We start from the raw sequence: 22,574 nt of genomic DNA, 5'->3' as shown, positions 1-22,574 counted from the left end.
ATTTTGCTCCTTTGTCTGCAGAGGGAATTCCTGTTTGGAATTTGGCTACATAGCTACGGAGGTAATTTTAAGATGTCAAGAGAGCCTGTTGATATAAGGATTATGTGAATCTCTGGCAGCAACTTGCTTAACAGGGGAGCCGCCAGAAGAGTAGTTTTTAATAGGGTCAGAAACAAGTCAAATCTTTTGCTGAAGTTCTACAAGTATATGTATATATTTCTCTCGTACCCCTCCCCCCATCCTCCCGACTATAACTTCTTAAATGTATGTCAAATTGTGGGCCTAAGGAGGCTTCACTGTGTCCCTTTATAATCACTTTGGCATTGCATTGTATTGCTCCATGCCAGACATTGGATGGTATTTAGTTCTGACTGCCTCAGGTTCCTCCATCTGTACAGGTAGTGAACAGGTTGAAACATACAGTAGTGACTGTAAGGGAGAAGAGAAAATGGAGAAGAGTAATAGAGGAAAGGAGAGTGAGAACAAGAGGACAGAGAAAAAGAGAGATGATTGAGATAAAAATAAAATGGTATCATTAGGTAATGTTAGCTTAGATATGTATTTTCTTGTGCATGTCTTTTTTGTTACAAAATAAAGTCCTCACCCCTGTGACTGTTCTTACACCAGATGTTCTTATTTTTAAAGAAATGTACAATGCTAAGCTCTTTCATGTCTATGCTTTACTTAGGTATTTACTCTCGATGTCCCAGATGCATTCTTCTGCTGTTACAGTCCAACTGTGGAAAAGGCAAATGGTAAAGATGCCATCATGGAAGCAATGGCTGAACAAATTGTTACATTATGTGCAACTTTAGAGGAAAACCCAGGAGTAAGATATAAAAGGTAGGGCAGAAAATAGTGTTAAATATATGTAGGGTTTTCAGTGTTATGACTTCCTACTTGCAGTGCTGTTTAGAAACAGCAATGTTCCATCTTCTGATATGCTTTTAATGAAAACATAATATTTTATCCTTAACTATAATTAAATAAGTTGATGTTGGTCCACGTATAGAGTAAGTGTGGTGCAGATTGTTTTTGCTTATCTTGAGCATTTGACAACTCTTTGTATATAGTCAGTCTCAGTGCTTTTGTTGCTGGTCACTTGCACGTACTGTCTCATTTGCTAGTGTGACATCATTTTCATGTACTACTTTTTTGGGGGGGTGGGGGAGGGGGATTTGCATGTATCCTGTTCCCCAGGTTCTGCATGAGTGTTTTACCAGTAACCTAGCAACAGAACGTGTTACTAAATTTGAGCCTAGGAGACTGTCTCCTTTTTCTGGGATCCCTGCATGGATTTGGGAAGCAACAGGAGCCAGAGGAGAAGGGAAAAAGCTACGGTTTGAGATCGGGGGGGCGCCTAAGGAGCAATCGGAGCGGAGTCGAGAGTCCCCTTCCCTTTCTGAACCTCTCCAGAGAACAGGGAGCAATTGATCCTTGGGGACCAAGAAAGTTCCCAACCTCTATTCTCCCGGAGCCCTTTGCGGGTCATAGGGAAGGATTTAAACAACTGCTGTTGAGGTGGGAAATAAATGTGCTCAGGCTTGCCTCTCTCTGTTTCAAGCTGCCCAGTCTCCTTAGCTGAAAAGATGATTAAAAAAATAAGCAGGAGCAGAAAAAAACCTTCTAAAAATTAAAATTTGAAAGTTTAAAGATAACACACTTTTAAAGAGTACTATACAGAAACTTAATTAAAAAAGATAAGTTGTCCCTTTAGTTTTCTTTCTTTTCATTGTGCCCGGTGTGGGGTAGTGAGTAGATATTCTGAGCTCTAGCATTGAATTTTTGAGCTTTTTATGGATGTCAGTCTTACTGGTAACTTTAAATCCATTTTGGTTTTGTTTTAATATTGGTTGTTCTATTCAGAGATAATTACAGTACAAGCCCAGACCAGTTGGAATGGTGCCATTTATTTAAATAGTATTTCATTCTCAGGTAAAATAGTTAAGCAAAAACTGCCTGCCTGCCTATTAGCTGCTTAGACCTGAAGAAGAGGAGCTCTGTGTAAGCTTGAAAGCAGAAGTTGGTCCAATAAAAGATATTACCTCACCTACCTTCTCTTTAGTAGCTACTTACTCTTTCTGGAGCCAGGAGGTCTGACTTTTTATATGTTTGAACACATCCTTAAAGTTATACTTGTGTTTAAGTGTTCTGCGTAAGGATGCTCTTCTGAATCAGGGCCTAAATGCATTAAAACTTCTCAAGCATCTTTGATATTTTCTGATCAAAGGCATAATAGAAATGCAGATTATTAAATTTCTCTACCACTTCACCATACAGTCTCTAAAGCTATCATTTCCTATAATATACTAAGAACAAAGTACTAAACAAGCTTGTGTTTAAATAGTAAATTAAAAGTAGAAAAAGTTTCCTGGTTGGTTTTTTTTTGTGTGTGGTGTGGGCACATAACTTTTTACACAAATTTTCAACAAGCAGCATTCTTTTACAGTTAAATGCTTAAAGGATTTTGACAGTTAAACAGCCTTTAGGTTTATGGTTTATCTTATAGCATCTAAACTAAAAATTACTATAAATCTGAATATTATATGGTGTAACACATTGTTATTTGTGATTAGCTTTGCAACTAGAATTATGGGGAGAAACACTGAAATTTTTCACTCAAGTATTTCTGCAACCAGAATTGAATAACCATCCCATTATTGTTCTTTCGCTCTTCTTATTGACTATTGTACATGTAGGTAAGACTTGCTATCCATTATATTAGCTATCCATTTTGGTCTTGCTTATGTTTCTTTAAAAAACACCTGTGTACACTTTGTTTTGAATACAAGATAACAATTTAGGGCTTGATCATACAGATATGTGGGCTTGATAGGAAAATAAGAATGAAATGCTAACGGGCTTTGGAGCTGTGCTCCGGCTCCACTCCAGCTCCAGGCAAAAACCTGCTGCTCCGCGCTCCATCTCCGGGCTCCGCTCCAAAGCCCTCCATGCTTAAGTGTGTTTAGGAGTAAGCTCTTAAGCTGTTTTATGTCATAGTTGAGGGAAAGTACTGTAAATTTGCATTATGGCAAAAATGTGTTTGAAATGTTTCAAAATTAAGTAGGAGTTCTGAAACTACAGGTGTTTGAAGGTAAGTAGTTGCATTATAGAACACTGACACTAAAATGTCTTATAACAGAAATTTAATAAACAATATTTGAGGCGTTTTCTTTTTTTCCCCCTCCAGCAAGCCATTGGATAATGCCAGCAAACTTGCAGAGCTAGTTGAAAATAAGCTTGAAAACTACTATAAAATTGATGAGAAAAGCCAAATAAAGGTAGAGTGAAAGCTACATCCCATGTTTGCTTCATTTTTGTAAACAAAGGAAATTGTTAAAGGATGTTAGACTGCTGTTTTTTTAAAAAAAAGATTTGGTTACTAAATATAGAAAACTGATTGTCCCTTCAGTTGCTTTTTGTGTAATTTAAAAACAGGTTGGAAGAGAACTTGTGCAGTAGGTTTCTTATCCAAAGAAAACAGAATTGATGCTCTATGTTCATATAATAACACACAGAGATGTCCGACCTGGAGGAGGGTTGCCAGACTAATAAATGGGTGGTGCAGATCAGAGGGAAAATGCATGATTTTGACTCATCCCACTTTTTAGGGCACTGGGCAAAGCAGCGGATTATTTCAGGGGTACAATTTTCCCACTTCAGGATTCATGGAAATCCCGTTGCTGTGGGAGAACAGGGCTCTTAGAAATATGCCTACCATCCTTCATTTCTCCCACAATAGTCCCTAATAGTTTGTCATAGGTCATGTGTACAGGTGGTTGCATGCTCAGACAGTAGCCCACTGACCCAAGTGTCTCTGATTCCATGGCATTCAGCTCAGCCACAAGAATAAATGCAACTGAGTCCCCTGTGCCGCCAATAGATACTCCACCCAACCCAAGCATGAAGTACTTTTCTAGTGTTTGGGGAAATGAGATGGGCACAACCACCAAGAGACTGGGAGCAGAAACAGGAGCAAACAAGATAAGAGAAATTCAAAAAGAAGAAAAAGATCTATTGGGGGAAGGAAGAGCCTCTGATAAAAGGGTTGGGAACCAGTCATGCATTCTGGGACCTCTGGTGCCATTCTGAATTCTCAGTTTGGTCCTGTCTTGCTGACCTTCTGACTTGATCAAAGCGCTGAGGTTTTGTGATGCTGATCTTCTAGTGACTCCTAAAGAACTTAATTTTGAATCCACATCAAGATCAGCTGGTTATCACATTTAAAATTGTAAGTTCTCTTGGTCTAGGATTCAGATAATATCCATGTTTCTGTGTGTCAAGCCTAAGACATGCTTGTTTTCTGTTTTGTCCAGTTCAAAAGGGATTTTTGCTCTTGAGGTGAAAAGTGAAAGGATTGTAGTGTGCCTGAAAACCCAATACATAAACATCCTGTATGAACGCATATTGTCTTTAAACAGAGAGCTTCCTCTGTTTCGTGGCTGAGTAGTAGCTGGGCCAGCTTGGTATAGCTAATGACAACTTAACTGTAATGGGTTTTTGAATTTAAAAAAAAAAAAAAAAAAAAAAATCTTGCTCTTGATCAGAGAATAAACCGTCCTGGCACTCTATAGGATTTTCCAAGAAGGCTTAGAATGTGATTTGGTTGCTTCAAATAGATTTGGAGCATTGTAGCTTTGTACAGTATGCCTTAAAAGTTTTTCTGTCCTGATGTTTTTAGGGTAAAACCCACTCCCAGCTGTTAATAATTGATCGTGGCTTTGACCCTGTGTCCACTGTACTCCATGAACTTACCTTCCAAGCAATGGCATATGATCTGCTACCAATTGAAAATGATACATACAAGCAAGTATAACTTTTTGTATCTAAATACTTCATTCTGACTTGAGTTTAGGAACTGTCTTTGATATCTGCTTTATTTGTACAATTATTAAAGGTGAACTACAAAGGGAATTATTTGCTATTTTACTTCTTTATGCTGTATAAAGATGGCTACAGTTTATTTAAAAACTTTTTTTCTTCTGTCCTCTCTTTGCCAGAGATTTTTGATTGGTTACATTGTCTTGAAGCTTCTGAGTGGCCCTTCAAAGATACGGCCCCAGTAGTAAGACTGATTTGGTGTGGGGAGGGTGTCACAGAGGTATGGATAACTATGGCAGGAGGGGGAAATGTCCATAGCAGCAACAATTCTTGGCTTATCCTATGATCAGAAAAATTAATACATCTAGCTGATGTAGCTATATTTACTACCCTAATCTGAAATCTTAATTGGTGACTAGTAGAGCTGAATTTTTTTTATATTTATTGAAGTTGAGATCCAGGTATGAGCTCTGCAACTTGGATCTAATTTAGTTCCACCTTATAGGATACAAGTCTCATAAATCTTGAATCTGCTTCCAAATTTGTTTGTCACAAACAAGTCATCATACTTCTGCCATGCTATCAGGCAACCTTTGTGGGATGCATTTCAGATATCTGAGAATCTGCTAAAGAACTATATATCAAATGGAAATTTACAAGAGTTTCAGAAATAATGCGAAGCTTGCAACATTTATTTATATTTATATTCTTACGAGTCTGAAACTTATTGATTAGATTTTTATCCAGTAGGTAAAGCCACTATTTTACTTTTTTTTTTTTTTTTTTTTAATTAAGTTTGTATTTTTCTCTTTCTACTGCCTTCTGGTTTAACCACTATTTGTGAGTTTCTGCAACTATATCCAAATATAAATGAAAGTATTGTGTCATAAGATATCTAATATGCATCATATTCCGTCTGTTCACAGAAAACTGCTTAATAATTGAAATCTGTGATGCTAAGCATGCTAGCTGTAGATTTATGTGGAGTAATTAGTCCACAAAAGTCTATTCTGTAGCTATACATGGAGTTTGTAGACACAAGTCCTTCTGCACCTCCAGAGGTGTATAGACGTCTAATGCTATCTATATTTTGTCATCTCCAATGGGTTGACTTTGCACACAACTTCAATTCAAAAGGAGAAAATCAAAAACCTAGAGGAAATTAAAGTGCATGTAAATCTGTTGTGTTTTTTTTTTTTTTTTTTTTTTTTAAACCAACAACCTACAGAATATTCAAAGGATAAGCCAGGATGGATTTCCAGCTTTAACTAGTTTACTGCATAAGAAAATTATTCTAAAATTAATGTAATTTTGCCTTAATTATTAAGGACTTTGGATCAGCCTTAACTTTTCCTGAGCATTATGCATAAAATATGCTTAAAATAGTACATATTGTTTCAGAACCACATTTCTTTTTAAAAAAGAAATCATCTTTGTGCATTACCTGCCAATGTTAAAAATAGTTATTTAACTTTTATTTTACATGTTCTGTTGCTTTTATGTAAAGCATACATTAGAAATACCTAATTTCACAACCTGATTTCCTGTCTGTAGATATAAAACAGATGGACCCAGTGGAAAGGAAAGGGAGGCAATTCTGGAGGAGGAGGATGAGCTCTGGGTGAAAATTCGGCACAAGCATATTGCAGATGTGTTAGAGTATGTGAATACGTTCTTGATGTTTATGATACTTTATACATTTCAGGGATATTATTTAATTAGAAAATACTACAGTAAAAGAATTGACAAAGGTATAAAGACATTGAATAATTATAGAAAGATTACAGATTTGTAAGGGGAAAAGATTATCTGGTTTGGCCAGCTATTAAGGGAAAATAGTATTTACAGACCTCTCAGTGCTGTACACATTTAAATTCTAGTGTCCAAAAACTGATGATAGCAAAATAACTCAAATGTATGTAAATCATATACCAATATTTATTAAAATCCTTTAGAAATTAAAATTATTTGTATATCTTTCAAAGATGATGAGACTTCACAATCTTCATCTAAATTTTGAGGAGGAAATTTAGAATTCAAGAAGCACTTAGCTTTGCCATGAATTGAGAAAAGAGATTTCATTCCTATCCAAAATGAGTATATTTTTGCAGGATGGAATACCAAAATGTTTGCCTTAACTTGATGGTATTCCTACTGAGAATATTTAGCTTTAGTCTTCTACCTAGAAATGTATGGAAACACGTATCTTTTATCTATTTTTTAAAACCTCATTTTTCACTAAAAACCAGTTATGATAATTGGAAACCATAAATCTCTTGCGTTTACTACTTTATCATACTGTTAATTTAATTTATAACTAATAAATTACTTGTTTCAGATTGTAAAGCATTCCTTTACTTTCTTAATCTGACAGGGAAATTCCAAAACTTTTGAAAGAAGTTTCATCAAAGAGAAAAGCAACAGAAGGAAAAGTAAGAAATAGTTACTTATTACTGACTTATTGTTAAATATTTTTTTCTAATGTTTAATTGCTTGCCTAGTGTATTTTTCAACAAGGTCAGTTTAAAATTCTGTGTTTGGTTATTGGTTCTTAACCTACCTGAGAAATTGATATGAGTTTCTCAGCTGTGGAGTTGGGAAATCCCAGCCTCCAGCAGTAAGGGAAATAAATAAAATTGTATTTGTTGAATAAGAAACATCAGTTCATTTTAAACTCTGTCCTGTTATCACAGTTATCACTAAGTAATCTGGCCCAGCTAATGAAAAAGATGCCACACTTCCGTAAACAGATTACCAAGGTAAGCAGCATCCTGTACATTGCTACACTTTGCTTGTCAACTGTTCTCACCAATTAATATCTCTGGTTTTAAAGGCTATATTTTTATGATTTTAATTCAAGAACCTTAAGGTGGAAAAATCTGTTGGTTTGTTTTTTTTGTTTGTTTTTTGTTTTTTATATTGAGCTTTTGTCATGCATGGTTTTATATTAGGTGCTTCATATTTTTGTTCTCAATGAACACATTTTTTGAGGAGTAAGTCCACTTCCAAGTGTGACTGCTTTTTTTGTCAATATGAAATGTTTAAAGCCTTCTGTTGGATGAATTCATACTCTTTTTAAGTAAACTAATGCACTTGGATTATGATTGTAGATACCTGTCTGAACAACTAATGCTTCGCAGTATTGCTTTTACTTTCTCTTTATATAGCAATGATGAATGGAAGAAATGTTTCAAATTAATAAGATCAACACACAATTAGTATATTGTCAAACTTAACTTTACACCATGGTATTTTATTTTCTTAGTAAAGATTCTAAAGTTAAGTAGTGTAAGATGCATCAATTAAAACTGAAATGAAACCCCTATCTGCAAAAATACACATCTAAAGGAAACTACGGAAGCATGATCATGTTCTCACTTGACCTGTAATCATAAGTTAACAGGTGTGGCTAATCGTAAACCCACTGCAGAATCTTCATGTATTATAGAAATTAAAAACAGAGACTTAAAAAGATGTACTGCTGTTGCCCGCATTTCCCCTTAAAGATGTTCTGGACTCCTGAGTGAGATCAGGTTCCAGCCAGTTGCATATCTCGACTTTATCACTTAAGCTGGTTGAGGGAAAGAGGTCTCCTATAGATGAATAATAGTACCTAGAAGTCTAATAAACCATCTTTCTTTGTGAATGGCACTCTCCTGGTGCACTTTTTGTTTTTTCACTCCATGGAATAGAGTAGTGACATTGCAGATAGAGACTAGCAGATGATAAACTTGAAATTCTCAAGTTTAATTACCTAATCAAACACCTAAAGAATCTTCGGTTGTGGTTTTAAAGTGTCATCTTCATTTTTTATTTTTGGTATTGCCTTCAGTCAAAAAACAGCAACATCCAGGGTCAAAACTTGCATTTGATACATTTATTAACTCTAATATTTAGAAAATCATATTTTGTATCTTAGTTATTTGTGAGAAGACATTCTAATGGGCTAGAATTTGAGATAATCCAGATGAATTTAATCCTCTCTCATGATTTCACAGCATTGAAATACTCAAGTTATTGGATTTGGTAAAGGAATATTTCAAAATTCATAATTATAAAGCGGCCTTATACAAAAGCCTAATGGAGTGACATCAGCTTGTAATCAGTCACATTGTGCTTTTCTGGAAGGATGTAAGGGATTAGTCAAGTAGGGTGAGGCAGTCACCGGAAACTTGCAAAATATAGAATCATAAGCTAATTCCCATATCCTAAGTGAAGGTCATAAGTCAACACTTCCCTATTTTAGGCCACAAGGTTCTTCACTTATTATAGGCTGTTGATTGAGATTTTTTTGAGAAATGAGAAATTAGTAAAGGGGGAGGGGGACCTCAATTCCAATAATTTCATTGTAGATTTTGTAACTACAATTTGATTATCAAAATTAATTTAGACAGTCTCTTCCTCCTTGCACTTTAATCAGACTGATGGCTGTTATGGAGATATGTGAACATTAGGCTTCCTAAATTTCATGTCTTTGGGACTGATCTCCACCTTGTCACGACACAGCAATTTCTGCTTGGTGTTTTAGTGCCAAGACGGGTCATCTAAACTGTATTTGGCTATAGCTACCAATCATACAGATTACTACCTTCCTTAACCTGCAGCTGTCATAGTTATAGTCTTAACAAAACAAACAAACAAAACTGCACATGCAAAAGTTTCTGCCTTTGAAAACCAGGAATTTGATCCTTACTGAAAAAGCCATCACTTGTTCTAAGTAAAACACATAAGCATGAGGTGGTTACAAAATTAAGCTCAGATAGTCAAAAGATGACTGTGTAACTAGTAAAAATGAACTAAATTGTACTCCTGCTATGACTGAACTATGTGAAAAGAAGTAAGTTACGATGTTTCTCTTACAGCAAGTAGTCCATCTTAACATAGCAGAAGATTGCATGAGTAAGTTTAAATCCAGTATAGAAAAGCTGTGCAAAACTGAACAGGTATGTGAAAGTTGTTAGTGTAAATAAATCTAATGTTTGCAGTCTATGCAGAAATAGTCATTTTCATAACACTAATTTTGTAGCTTGTATCTGCCTTTTTCATGTCTGATTTTTTTTTTTTTAATTGTCTACTCTTGAGTAATCTTACTGTAAGACTTCATCCCCGAGGTTCCTATCCTGTCAATATTTAAGTCTCTGTTAAAAGACCTACCTTTGCCTATGGGTAATCTAGTTGACCTTTTTATTTAAAAAAAAAAAAAAAAAAAATCCCAACTTGTTTTTTCTCTTTCCCTAATTTCTTGTCCAGTTATGTCTCACCTTAGATTATGAGCTCCTCAGAGCTGGTACTCCCCCTTTCTGAATGTATAGAAAGCAGCTTGTATGCTGTGGGCACTACCATAAACAAACAAGCTAATACTGTTAACCTGAAGTATGAAGTACAAAATCATATTTAAAATGTTTAAGCTTATTCTTTAATATTATGAACATAAAGACTCTCTTATAATTGCAAAATATAACATGGGTATAAGAAGCAACTTTTGTTATAGTGGTCTTTGGTCTGGAACTTGGTAATACAACTTTAAACAAAATCTGACCAAACTTTTACAATATTTACAATGTAAAAGCTCTTCAGTTTTGAAAATGTTCATATTCCGGCTGTTAGTTTCATCTGTACAGACAGGGCCCTTACTGACAACTGTGTTTAATTATAGCTGAAATTCTTTGGCAGAGCTGTTTTCTAACAGGATTTGACTGGCCAGCGTGGACTGTCAAAATTGTTTTGCTACAGAGTTTAAAAAATACAAGCTCTGATACCACAGTTGAAATACACAACTATAATAGTTTAGCATAGCTGTTTCAATTGTGTAGACACAGGACCTTTGGTTTAAGTTCAGTGTTAACAGAGTCATTAGTGAAACTCTTCCATCACAACCACCATGGTGGTAATGTTTGTAAAGTTAGTGGTAACTCGCATTTTGCTGGAACTAAATACAGAAACACAAACTGATGCTATTTGTTTTAATGATTGGTCACTAAGACCACTTTGTTTGCTTTTCACTTAGGATTTAGCTCTTGGAACTGATGCAGAGGGCCAAAAAGTGAAAGACGCAATGAGAGTCCTTCTTCCAGTTCTACTCAACAAAAACCATGACTCTTATGATAAAATAAGAGCTATACTCCTTTATATCTTCAGCACAAATGGTATGATAAGTTGCTTTGTTTTTCAATATGTTATAGATTTCAATACTAGGTTTTAGTGCAGAGACCAATACTGGGTATGGACCAGTCATACTAGGCCATGGCAGGTTAAAAGGAAATGCTGCCATAACATGTAGCCTCTTTTCCCCAGATGCCTCTTGAAGAGGTTGCTCATACAGGGCTAGAAGTGATACAGCACAACAAGCAAGCACATTTATGTTTTACAATAGCTTATCTGAGCAGCATCTCAGTACTTGGTATGTGGGATATTTTCTTGAATTGTCCCTTCCTTACCCAGGTCAGTGTTTGGAGGATTTGGGGTGGGATTTGCTGTTAGGTGCATCCTGGGAGTGGATGGGGAAGAGTGGTGAAAAGAGACTGGAGAGGAGAATGCATTCCTGAGCTCTCAATCATAAGCACTGAGTAGCACAAACTTAGGTAACTGATAATGTGATTAAGCTTTGAATGAGGTTTGACTTGCCTTTCCTTCCACCTCCGTTTCCCCAAAAGTGAATTATTTTGCCAAGTGGGACCTTGGACCATTAAGATCTGCTGTACTGGACCCAGAAATGTACTGATTGCTGTTGGAGTAAAGGAAATAGAGGCTCCTATAGAGATTTGAATGTATTCTCAAAGATTGGCATGAAGTGACATTTGAATTTTCAAGTATTTATTTCAGTATCTGAAGCAGATTATGGTAAATTTAAAAGGATAGATTTATTATGAACTATCAAATAAATATATCCTAGTTTTTAAATCAAAAATCCTGTCATGTCTGGGACCAAGAGCTAATTTTATCCTAAAGTATCAGATGGCCTTGTTAATTCAAAATCTAACTTACTCATTTTTTTCTTTGTGGCAAAAGGAACTACACAAGAGAATTTGGACAAACTGATCCAGAATGTACAAATAGAAAGTGATAGCGACATGATAAAAAATTGGAAATACCTTGGTGTACCTGTTGTGGTCTCGGTAAGTGTTAAGTGTTGAAGGCTGGAATGTTGTTGCTGTGGTAACGCTATCCAGGGGCCACTTAACTGTTCCAGCTGCTCAGTGCTTCTGTTCTTGGAGCTCTGATATTATTAGCTCTAGCAGACAATTCAGCCTGCTAATTCAGCAGGCCTCGGTGTTACTCGTAAAGAAAGACCACAGGCATGGTTCGGTGACAGAGGCACTTGACCAGATTTAGTATCTTCAAGCACAGTACTAGCATCTCATAGGAGCTGTGGGTACACTAACATGAGAGCCCAGTGGCAAAGAGTGGCTCAGTCAACAGCAGGAATTTCTGCTGTCCCCTCGGCTGCACAAAGAGTTAAGGCAGGGATGGGCAAATTTTTTGGCTCGAGGGCCACATCTGGGTGGGGAAATTGTATGCACGGCCATGAAAGTAGGGCTGGGGCTGGGGGTTGGAGTGCAGGGTGTGGTATGGGGTGCAGGAGAGGGCTCAGGGCAGGGGGTTGAGGTGCAGGAGGAGTGCGGCAGGCATTGGGGGCTCAGGGCAGGGGGTTGGGGTGTGGGAGGGATGCAGCAGGGGGATCAAGGCAGGGGGTTGGGATGCAGGAAGGGTTTGGGGTGCTTACCTTGAGCAGCTCTGGGGTGGCAGCAGTGCACAGCAGGACTAAGGCAGGTTCTCTGCCTGCCCTATCCCCACGCCGCTCCCGGAAGTGGCCAGCATGTCTGGCAGTGGCTCCTGGGGGTGGGGTGGGGCAGGTGGCTCTGCCGCGTACTGCCCTTGCCTGTGGGAACCACCCCTGAAGCTTCCATTGGCCACAGTTCCCCGTTCCTGGCCAGTGGGAGCTGTGGGGGACGGTGACTCTAGGCGAGGGCAGTGCACAGAGCCCTCTGCCCCCTCTCCTCCTCCCACCCCCAGGGCTGCAGGGACATGGTGTGGGTGGCTTCCAGGAACGGTGTGGGGCCAGGGCAGGCAGGGAGCCTGCCTTAGCCCCACTACGCCACAGGGCTGGCAATCCCGCGGGCCGGATTGAAAGCCCTGACGAACCGGATCCGGCCCACAGGCCATAGTTTGCCCACCTCTGGGTTAAGGCAAGGTTCCCCGACATTTATAGACCTGAGACAAACAATTTATGGACCACCTTACATGTTTCATGACATCTGCTTGTTACCTCCCCTTGTACCTTGCTCTAGATGTCTCGGGCCAAACATCCCTGTTCATCACTTCTGTCGAACCCTCTTATCTGGTGTTAGGTCAGGATGTACCTGGGCTAATATGTTGGACGGACACCCTCACCCCCACCCCCTTGCTTCTTAGGAGTGCCTGTGTTTTAGCAACATTAGCAGTACCTTTGCCAAGGTCATGTATCAGAGTGTACTTGTAAGCATGTACTTTAATACATGGCCTGACTTTGGTTCACAGTCTCTGGTTCGGGCCTCAGGTCTTGCACCAGGTAGAGTGCTCCAAGCTCTCTCTCTCTCCTACAGTAAGAAATACTGCATTTTTTCCATTTAGCTCTAAGGCTTTTTCTGCAACTCTTAATATGGCATTCCACATTTTTCTTGGGAGAATCTAGAAGTTACAGAAGTTAGTTATTTTCCTAGGAATTCTTGAGAAATTCTCACTACTAACATTTGCGACATATCTAACTTTTAAAACAGTATGCTGGTTTTACACTTGATAGTTTTCCAAGTAATATCTAACATTTTTACAAAAATAATCTTATTTTGATGCAAGCTGTTTGTTCCATAACTTGTCAAAGTTATGCAGGCTTTGAGTATAGTGTAATGTAATGTCTGAACTCAAAGTTTTCGTACACTTAATTTTAAGAATCTGATCATTTAAGTGAGATAGGCAGTCCTCATAGTAACAAAAAAAAATTCAATTTTTTGTTTTATAACTTAATCATACTTCCTGGGAAACACTCTTTATTCCCGTTTCACTGTTCTATCAAAGTGTATAGGTGCCTCATAATAAAATCTAGTACGAGGGCGGACAGGTGTGAGGTACAAAGTTTGGGGACCACTGCTGTAAACCTTAAGCTCCAGCAACTGGGCAAGAATTATATGTGGGGAGCCATTAGCTTAGCAATTGTAGAATATACACTTCAGCATTCAAACAATCACTTTTTTGGGTAAATATCCAGCTCTTTGTTTCTGAAATAGAGGTTTCCAGTACTTAATTTTGAATTGCAGCTGAAATGTACTCTACATACTTTAATGCACATGGTGCAATATTTCCTTAGAACTTCCTGTTTTGTTGGGAATGATTTAAAAGAAATAGTGTAATAAAACTATAGCCTCTCTTTTAAAAAAAAATTTTTTTTAAATCTTTATTTAGTCTGCTTCTCAGCAACGTAGACAATCAAGGAAGGACCGCTCTTCAGAAGAAACATTTCAGCTTTCTAGATGGACACCTGTTATCAAAGATGTTATGGAGGTAAACTCTAAGAACATAGTTGTTTCCTAGGTGCAATATAGCTTATAAAGTACTTAAGAATATTTCTAACAGTTTATCCAAGATGATCTTTTGAAATGGCATTATAAAAGTTTTGAGTTAATTATATTTTATATTCCATAAAATTTTCTTAAGAGGAAAGTTCTTTAGACATGTGCACATAACCATTAAATTTCTAGTTAGTATATTAAAATAAAAAATTAAATGTATAAGGTAAACTTAGTTTTAAGTATAACTGGAAAATAGTTTAAAGCTAGCTGAAATAAACTAAGGTAGAGGGAGACATTTGAATTTCTTCTCCAGTGGCTGATAGTTTGATATTGGCTTCTTTAAATTAAACTCCGTGTGTGTGTGTAAAGTGGATCTTTAGACTATAGTTTAAATGTTAAATTCATGTAATGGATGCCATTAGTCACCTGGGAAATCCATGCAAAGTTAGTAGTGTAGTTTGTCTTTAGAAACTCGGACTTCCCATATATACATACATACCCACATAATTTCTTTGTGGAGAAATTAAGTAGGTTAATGCAGTTATACATAAAAAAAATCAAAGATGAAATCTGAACAATTAAATCAATGTTGTGTTTAAAAATTAGTTAGAGATTACTTCCCGCTGTTTTTCTTCCTCGTCGTGATACACGGCGTCTAAGTCACAAATGACTTTCAGCACTCCAGTAATTAAATATAGATGTGGTGTGGTGCTTTAGTCTTTTTCACAGTAGGAGCACTGGTTCTTGTGAAATCTGTTTTGACTTGTCACTGCTTCTGGATTGAAGTTCTAAACCAGCCAGTCTTGTTAGAAGTTGAAATTTATGGGGTTTTGTATATGTATTGTGTTTCAAGTTAACATAACTTGGTTAAAATGAATATATATTTTTCCCCCCCTCCAGGATGCTATAGAAAACAAACTAGATTCAAAAGAATGGCCTTACTGTTCCCAGTGCCCTGCATCCTGGAATGGTTCAGGGGCAGTAAGGTAAATTGTTACAATTTATATTCAGGATAATAATTTACTATTCTCACTATATTTTCTTACGTGCATTGTATAACTTTCATTTTGAGAAATGATGCCCAGTAGGGCTGAAGTAACTATTTAGTATAAAATGAAATCTACTAAAAAGCATTTCAGTTAATCTCTGGAGCTTTGCTGTATGACCCTCAAGTTAGTTACTTATATAGCTCATAATTGTAGTTTGAGTGCCTCGCACATATTTGAAATAAAAATAACATCTTTCTTACCAGAATTAAGTCACCTTTAGGAGAGTTAGCTTGAGTAGTTTATAAGTGGTGATTTGTGTGTGACTCTGTGTCTTGTGTCTGTATTAGGCTGAAGAAATGTGTTTTTTGCATTTAGTTCTGAAAGTGACAGTTCCCATCATTATTTTTTCAAAAGAGTGAAGTCTGTAGGCTAGGTCTGAGTTTTGTGAAAGTTCTGTCTCCTGTACTCTCAAGCCTCCCCTTACTGAACAATTTAATTATCCTAGTGGAATTTAACTCTTGTGGAAATCAGTGGCCCTAGAGAGAGAGGTGATCACTGGTAGCTAAGTCCAGTCCCATGGAAGTCTTTGAATATCAGACAGCTAGCATGGAGAGTATAGTGGAGGGTGTGTGTGTTTATATATTCAGTGAATCTTTGCATAGTACCGCTTAAAGCTTTTTTCAATGTGTGGATTCAGATGTGAGTTGCAATAATCAATGTTGGATGTCACAAATATTGATCATTGTAGGCAGGTCTTTGTCTGATAGGTAGGGGCACAATTTTCTGGCTAGTCACAGATTTGAAGTTGGGTGTCTTTTGGGGGCATTAGTAGTTTGCTGACCTACTGAGGTCAATGCAGTGCAAATGTAGAGACCGTGTGACCTAACAGTCCTCCAGCAGCTGTACCACACTGTCCAGCAGTCTTTTTCAGTATTGGCCAATATTCATCATGGTGCTATTTACAGCTAGGTATTGAGAAGACAGTGATGTTTGTCTGACTTAAAGAAGATGAACCCTTTTTTTGGGAAAGGTTTAATTGGATCATTCGCATTCAGAATTTTCAAGCTTTTCTCATAGAAATGTAGATTTTGAGAGAGAGAGAGAGAGAGAGAGACCAGGTGTATCTCAAATTTCTCACTTGTATTTACTTTTCCCTTTTGTGATAACTGTAGGTTTTAGACTTGTATCTATGGTGTAGTACACTTTTTTTTGGTCAAATTTTTTTACGTAATCATGACTTCCCCTTGTAATTCATCCAATTATAATTTGAGTCAAAAAAGATTCTACTACACAACTGTGAAAAAGACGTGTCTAATTTTCTTTAAGTTTGCCTGAAATGTCTAATTGGTCAGACTTGCCTGGAAATTTTCTGAGACCAGGTGGGTGAGATATCTTGTTGTTGGACAAACCTTTGTTAGTGAAAGAGACAAGCTTTCGAACTGCAGAGAGCTCTTCTTCAGGTCTTGGAAAGGTAATCAGTGTCACAGCTAAATATGAGATGGAACAGATTTGTTTAGCATAAGTAGCTAACACACATTCTAAGGGACCATTGAAGGTGAAATAGCACATTAACACCTCTGCTGTCATAGGGCCAAAAACAGAGGTAGTGGGTTACAGATTTGTTGTAATAATAAAGACCCTGGATTTATGGCAGAAGACCATGATTTTTAGTGTCCAGCAAAGTTAAGAATTTAAACTCCCAGTCTCCTCTTTTGAAGGCTACAGCAACACTGCAAACCTGGAAATTTTCTGTCATTTTTACTAGTACATTACACTATATGTGGGTGATGAAACTAGATGCAATATATCACTGTGCTCTTATGTGCTCAAGTTTTCTTATGAACTATTTTACAGTGCTCGCCAGAAGTCCAAGACTAGTTACCTGGATGACCGAAAGAGTGGTTCAAAGCTGATAGTTTTTGTAATTGGAGGCATCACATACTCTGAGATACGCAGTGCTTATGAAGTTTCTCAAGCCTACAAATCTTGTGAAGTTATTATTGGTAAGCCTGTCTAGGGAAGAGGAAGTAGTAGATGAGATGAGGTGCTTCATTTGAGCCTAATGATGTTTAGTTTTTAAGTGCATTTTTGAAAAACAAGCATATTTTTCTGCGTCCCCTAGGTCAGTCTAGAAAAAGCATCATATGCCCACTATGCTCTTTTGAAACTACATCCAGTATCCCTAGATCTGAATTGGTCCTTTATGGCTATTGCCTTCGTTTCTTGTTCTAAAAAGACACATTCCCACAGTTACCCTGAAAATCCCGAAAGAAGAATTAATAACCAATGTGAGACAATTCAGACCTCAGTCTTGCTGCTGAAATGTAGTATCCTAATTTCTAAATTACTGAATCAGATGTATGACTCACAGGAGTCATGCAGATGATCGCTAAAGGTACGCATTACAGTGAATCTCCTGACAACTGTTTTGTTTCATCTTTGCATTCACTTGCACCTAGCCCATTACTGAACTTGTTGCAGTTACTGTTACCAGCTGAAATTGGAAAACACAAACCAGAGTAGTGCAAAAATATTACGGACTTAGAAAATTTTTCTGCAGTAATAACTGAAATGGCTACAGTTTGGCCCAGAACTTTTGGTAGCATTCTTCTAGCTCTAGCCAGGGGTCAATCATTTACTTCTGATGAAGTCCACATAATCCTAAGAATTGTAGTGGTTCCTGGTTGTTTCATGACACATGCCAAGAATTGATTTTACCAGTGTAGCTGCTGCAGGAATTATTGGAGATAGCTCTTCTACCAGCTGCTGTTGCTCTGTCTAGATAGCAGTTAAAAATCTTATAGTATGTGTCAGAGGAGTAAAACTTCACAGTTTAAAAAAAAAAGTTTGATATCCAGAGCTGATGCTGAGAGAGGGCATAATGGTGGCTATTATTGTCCCAGACACCACAAGAAGGAAGACAGGACACCAGGAATGTGGTTTAACTAGGCTGCAACTTTAAGTAACACATCAGGAAACCATCCAACAGCAACTACAGAGGACAAATGACCTGCACTGGATGAATCTATTCTACTTGGTGAAGGGCTGCCATCAGTGTGGCTCCCCCCCCCCGCCCCCCTCAAACACATACACTCTGTTAACCTGATCCTAGTACAGCTTCTGGGACTCCATCACCTAACAGGAGGGTTAAGAGAGTGGGGGAAAGGTGTCTTCTTACTGTACCAGACAGTAGAAGCCCAGCCCCATTTGCTGCCTTCTTTAGGAGATATCTCCTAATTTACTTCCAACTCAGGTTTATCAGAGAACGCTGTTGAACAATAACCTGCACTGGGCACCTGCAACATTGTGCCAAAATGCATTTTACAACCTAGCCAACCTGTTGAGTCACTGGGCTACTGGGAGGAAGGCAAAAACCCCACTCCTCACTGCCCAGGCCACTCTTTCCTAGCCCTTAAAAGGTGACTACCGTGGTGCCTACCACACAGCCCCAAACCCTGGTGGTCCTCTGATCCCAAAAGTGGGGGAGGGAGAAGGGGATCTTTTCTTCCTGGTGCTCAGATTATGGCAGCTGTGGATAGGGGGAAGGGTTTATAGGTATGCGGAAGCAAATAAGCTGTACAAAAGAGCACAGCATAACCTTCAGCCTATTAGGCACTGATTCTCCACTTCTCAAACCCATGTGGTGGGGGGGAGGGGGAGTGGAATCCTTGGAAGGGCCCCCAAGGTTTTGTTCTCCTGCTAACACAGTCAAAGCCACCCCCTACCTTGGGGGTGGGAGGAGCATTTGCTTCCATAATCACTGCATGTCCAGCATCAAAATCATTAAAGTAAAGCATTTTAAAGTACTGTATCTAACGTATGAAAGGTACAATAAAAATACTTAACACGCAATTTTGATTTGGTAGTGAGTCATGCTGATGTCTGCAAATCATACATAGTTAGCTGCATCCATCTAAAAGTGTATTCTGTTTTACCAGGTTCCACTCATATTTTGACACCCAGAAGACTGCTGGATGATGTAAAGATGCTTAATAAACCAAAGGATACAGTTTGCATTAAGAATGAAGAGAAGTTGTAATGTTCAAGCAGTACTATTTCAGTAGTGATTAAAAATGCATTAAGAGATCACATAATATAAATAGCATGTAAATATTTGTATGGAATTAACTTTTCCAGTGATGTATTTGGGAAAGTACACACCCTCAACTAATGGAGTATCATTTTATAATTTAAATTTGCTGATTTTCTTTTTGGAGTTAAGGGCAGGAAGAAGAGGGAAAAAGTGTCTAACACCTTGTTTTTATGTTGTATTGGGTATGGACAGCATTTCACAGTAAAGTGCTTTCTGAAACTGACATCTTTACCACTGCAACAAATCATTCTAGAATTTAGAAATCATCATGTTTTGTATATATACTAATTGCTCTTTCAGTAATTATGAAAGCTTTCTATGCTGGAAACTGGAGAGGTTTTCTGAAACTGACATGAAAGTACCTAGACTTAGAGAAGTTTCAGAGGCAAAAGCTGTAAATATAAACATATGGTAAGATTATTTCACATAAGTGCAATGACTCTTGTAATATGTAAAATTCAATTAAAACAATTTATATTAAAAAAGGAAATGTATATTGTCTTGTGAAAAATCCTAGGGCAAAATATGACTGTGTTGGTGCTTTCAGATGGTAGATTATGAGGGGAGGGGAATTAATCATGGAAGTACTAACAGAAAATGGTTTTACTTTCAATAAAACTCTGGAGAACATGCTTGTCCATCTTATATGAAATGTTTCAGTGCAGTAACACTACTCTTTAAGACTTTCCCCATGTTGTTCTTCACAAAAACAAATAAGCAGCTTTGATTTATTAAAAAAATTCCCCACTATTGTGTGTGCATGGTACATCTATTTTGTAAATTGAGTTGCTTGTGAACTAATCTAATGAAGATTTCCTGGTGCCACTTCAGAGATTTCTGAGCAAAGTTTGGAAAAAAAATCTCACTTCTTCTACCTTTTTTTATTGCCACTGCATTGCAAAGTACCCCCCTCTTGTTTATTCATGTCATGTGAATACAAAAACAAAAAACACTGGAGTGGTTGTGAGTAGTTTGTCAGGGTGGAGAAAAATCAATGACTAACATAGGTTGTCAATTTCAGAATTTAATTTTAAACAGGTTTATTTTTAAATAGGAAAAGTATTTAAGATCTGATTTAAATTGGATTTTTTAAAGTGTAAACTTACTGTAATTAGTAACCATTTAAATAAAAATATGCAGAATCACTGAGCCCTCCTCAGATTTTGATGCATGAAAGGATGCTGCTTTTTTTATATATATATAAAAAAAAAAATAATTGGGGGGGATACATTCTATTTTAAAGGTCAACCCAACCATTACACACGTCATCACTGAACTGAATTAAATATTTTCAGTTTTTATAGTGGAGGAAATACTGGGGTAGTTATATATTTCCAAATGTCAGTACTTTCAATTTCTGTTGTATAGAAAAGCTTTTATTTTTGGTTTCAGTTTAGCTAGCAGATGCAGAAGGAATATTTGTCTTTATTTGGTTTAGTTCATTCAAAGTTGAAAAAGTAGAAATGCTTGTTTTCCTTTTCCAGTCTATGAATGAAAACAAGGTTGGAGAGGATAAGATCCAACTTTTCAAGATTTAAGGACATGGGGCCAGATTTTCAACCTAATTCCCATTGGTTTAAATAGGAGTTAGGCACTGGACATGCTTGGGCACTTTTAAAAATCCCACAAGGTGCCTATCTGCATCCTTTACGAACCTAAATAACTTTGAAAACTTGGCTCACAGTAACCAGAAACAGTCTGTCAATTCACTAGCTACAGTTAATGCTGCCTTTGCATTTAAAGCTGTGGTTTTTTGTTTTTAAACAAAACATGTTTGGATACACTTTCTTCTCTCTTATGTATCCAGCAGAAAGATAGTTTTTATTTAACTAATACCAATGTGTTTGTACATTTTTAATTGAGTTGTTTCCCTCCAATTACAGCTTGGCATGAAATCTAGAGTAAAATAAAGCTAGTAAATAATCATTCACTATTTTCTAACAATGTAAAAGTTAAGAATCTGAATAAATGTGTATGAATATAGTGCAGTCTCCAAATCTAATCTAAAAGCTATGTAATGTTGATTTGCAACTAATTTCAGTGGTAATGAACCTTTCTTCAGAAAATCTAATTGAAGTACAAATGCAAAACATGATTAAAATAAATTTGAATAACAATTTCCTGCTCCTTGACTTAAATCATGATAAAATTTGGTGTTTTAAAATGAGTGTTGGAACAACTTGTATAGTGGGGGTGCTGAGAGCCATTGAACCAAACTGTAAACCCTGTATATGATGGAAATCACTTCAAGCCAGGGGGTGCGGCAGCACCGCTAGTTCTAGCACCTATGTTTTAAAATGCTAATATGAATCTGTCCTCTCTGGTTTGTTTAAATGGTTTGTCCCCCATCCCTACAGCTGCACAGAACAAAAGCATGTGGTTTTAATAACCTAAATCTAGCATTTTGCTCTTGCAAAAGGCTAATCCAAACAGTGGCTAATAAGGATTGCCAATTAACTGGCTGTACAGAGATGCTTGACAACAAGAAATCTGATTATTACTATAGTCCAAAAATAATTACTGTAGTTTCTCATGTTTTAGAATTGTTGCATTACATGTAAACTAAACATTTACCTTTTTTAAAAAAAAAATTGCTAAGCTTTACCACTTTCTCTACAGTGGCAGTGATTAGTTTTAACTAATAGAAAAAATAGCTATGCTGCAGTTAAACGGAAAAAAAAAAAAGCTCACTTGCATATAAATCACAAAATGCTAGTGGCTCACTCAAAGCCAAAGTAGGGTGTATAACATTTTGCATGAATTGTGACCATCTCAGTATCTTATGGGACATAGAATCATAGGACTGGAAGGGACCTCGAGAGGTCATCTAGTCCAGTCCCCTGCACTCAGGGCAGGACTAAGTATTATCTCGACCATTCCTGACAGGTGTTTGTCTAACCTGCTCTTAAAAATCTCCAATGATGGAGATTCCACAACCTCTCTAGGCAATTTATTCTAGTGCTTAACCACCCTGACAGGAAGTTTTTCCTAATGTCCAGCCTAAACCTCTTTTGCTGCAGTTTAAGCCCATTGCTTCTTGTCCTAGCCTCATAGGTTAAGGAGAACAATTCTCCCTCCTCCTTGTAACAACCTTTTATGTGCTTGAAAACTGTTTTCATGTGTCCTCTC

The 22,574-nt window shown here is 37.3% G+C and overlaps 1 protein-coding gene across 2 annotated transcripts in view; it reads left to right on the top strand.

Moving 5' to 3' along the window:
- Nucleotides 1–20,477, top strand: part of LOC113407431 (syntaxin-binding protein 3-like) — a 48,171-nt gene extending 27,694 nt beyond the window's left edge. For both annotated transcript variants that reach the window (XM_026655941.1, XM_029912426.1), the window contains 13 exons: nucleotides 689–843; nucleotides 3,191–3,281; nucleotides 4,682–4,806; nucleotides 6,376–6,480; nucleotides 7,196–7,253; nucleotides 7,515–7,580; nucleotides 9,684–9,764; nucleotides 10,829–10,967; nucleotides 11,830–11,936; nucleotides 14,257–14,355; nucleotides 15,264–15,349; nucleotides 17,207–17,355; nucleotides 19,291–20,477. In XM_026655941.1, the coding sequence (XP_026511726.1) occupies nucleotides 689–843; nucleotides 3,191–3,281; nucleotides 4,682–4,806; nucleotides 6,376–6,480; nucleotides 7,196–7,253; nucleotides 7,515–7,580; nucleotides 9,684–9,764; nucleotides 10,829–10,967; nucleotides 11,830–11,936; nucleotides 14,257–14,355; nucleotides 15,264–15,349; nucleotides 17,207–17,355; nucleotides 19,291–19,391 (1,362 nt within the window). In that variant the 3' untranslated portion in view covers nucleotides 19,392–20,477. The remainder of the gene's footprint in view (nucleotides 1–688; nucleotides 844–3,190; nucleotides 3,282–4,681; nucleotides 4,807–6,375; nucleotides 6,481–7,195; nucleotides 7,254–7,514; nucleotides 7,581–9,683; nucleotides 9,765–10,828; nucleotides 10,968–11,829; nucleotides 11,937–14,256; nucleotides 14,356–15,263; nucleotides 15,350–17,206; nucleotides 17,356–19,290) is intronic.
- Nucleotides 20,478–22,574: the final 2,097 nt, after the last annotated feature.

The sequence above is a fragment of the Terrapene carolina genome, unplaced genomic scaffold (assembly GCF_002925995.2).
Source record: "Terrapene carolina triunguis isolate 2854851 unplaced genomic scaffold, T_m_triunguis-2.0 Scaffold211, whole genome shotgun sequence".
Classification (NCBI taxonomy): Eukaryota; Metazoa; Chordata; order Testudines; family Emydidae; genus Terrapene; species Terrapene triunguis.
Note: the sequence above shows the minus strand (reverse complement) of the source record. Positions and strands in the feature narration are given on the sequence as shown.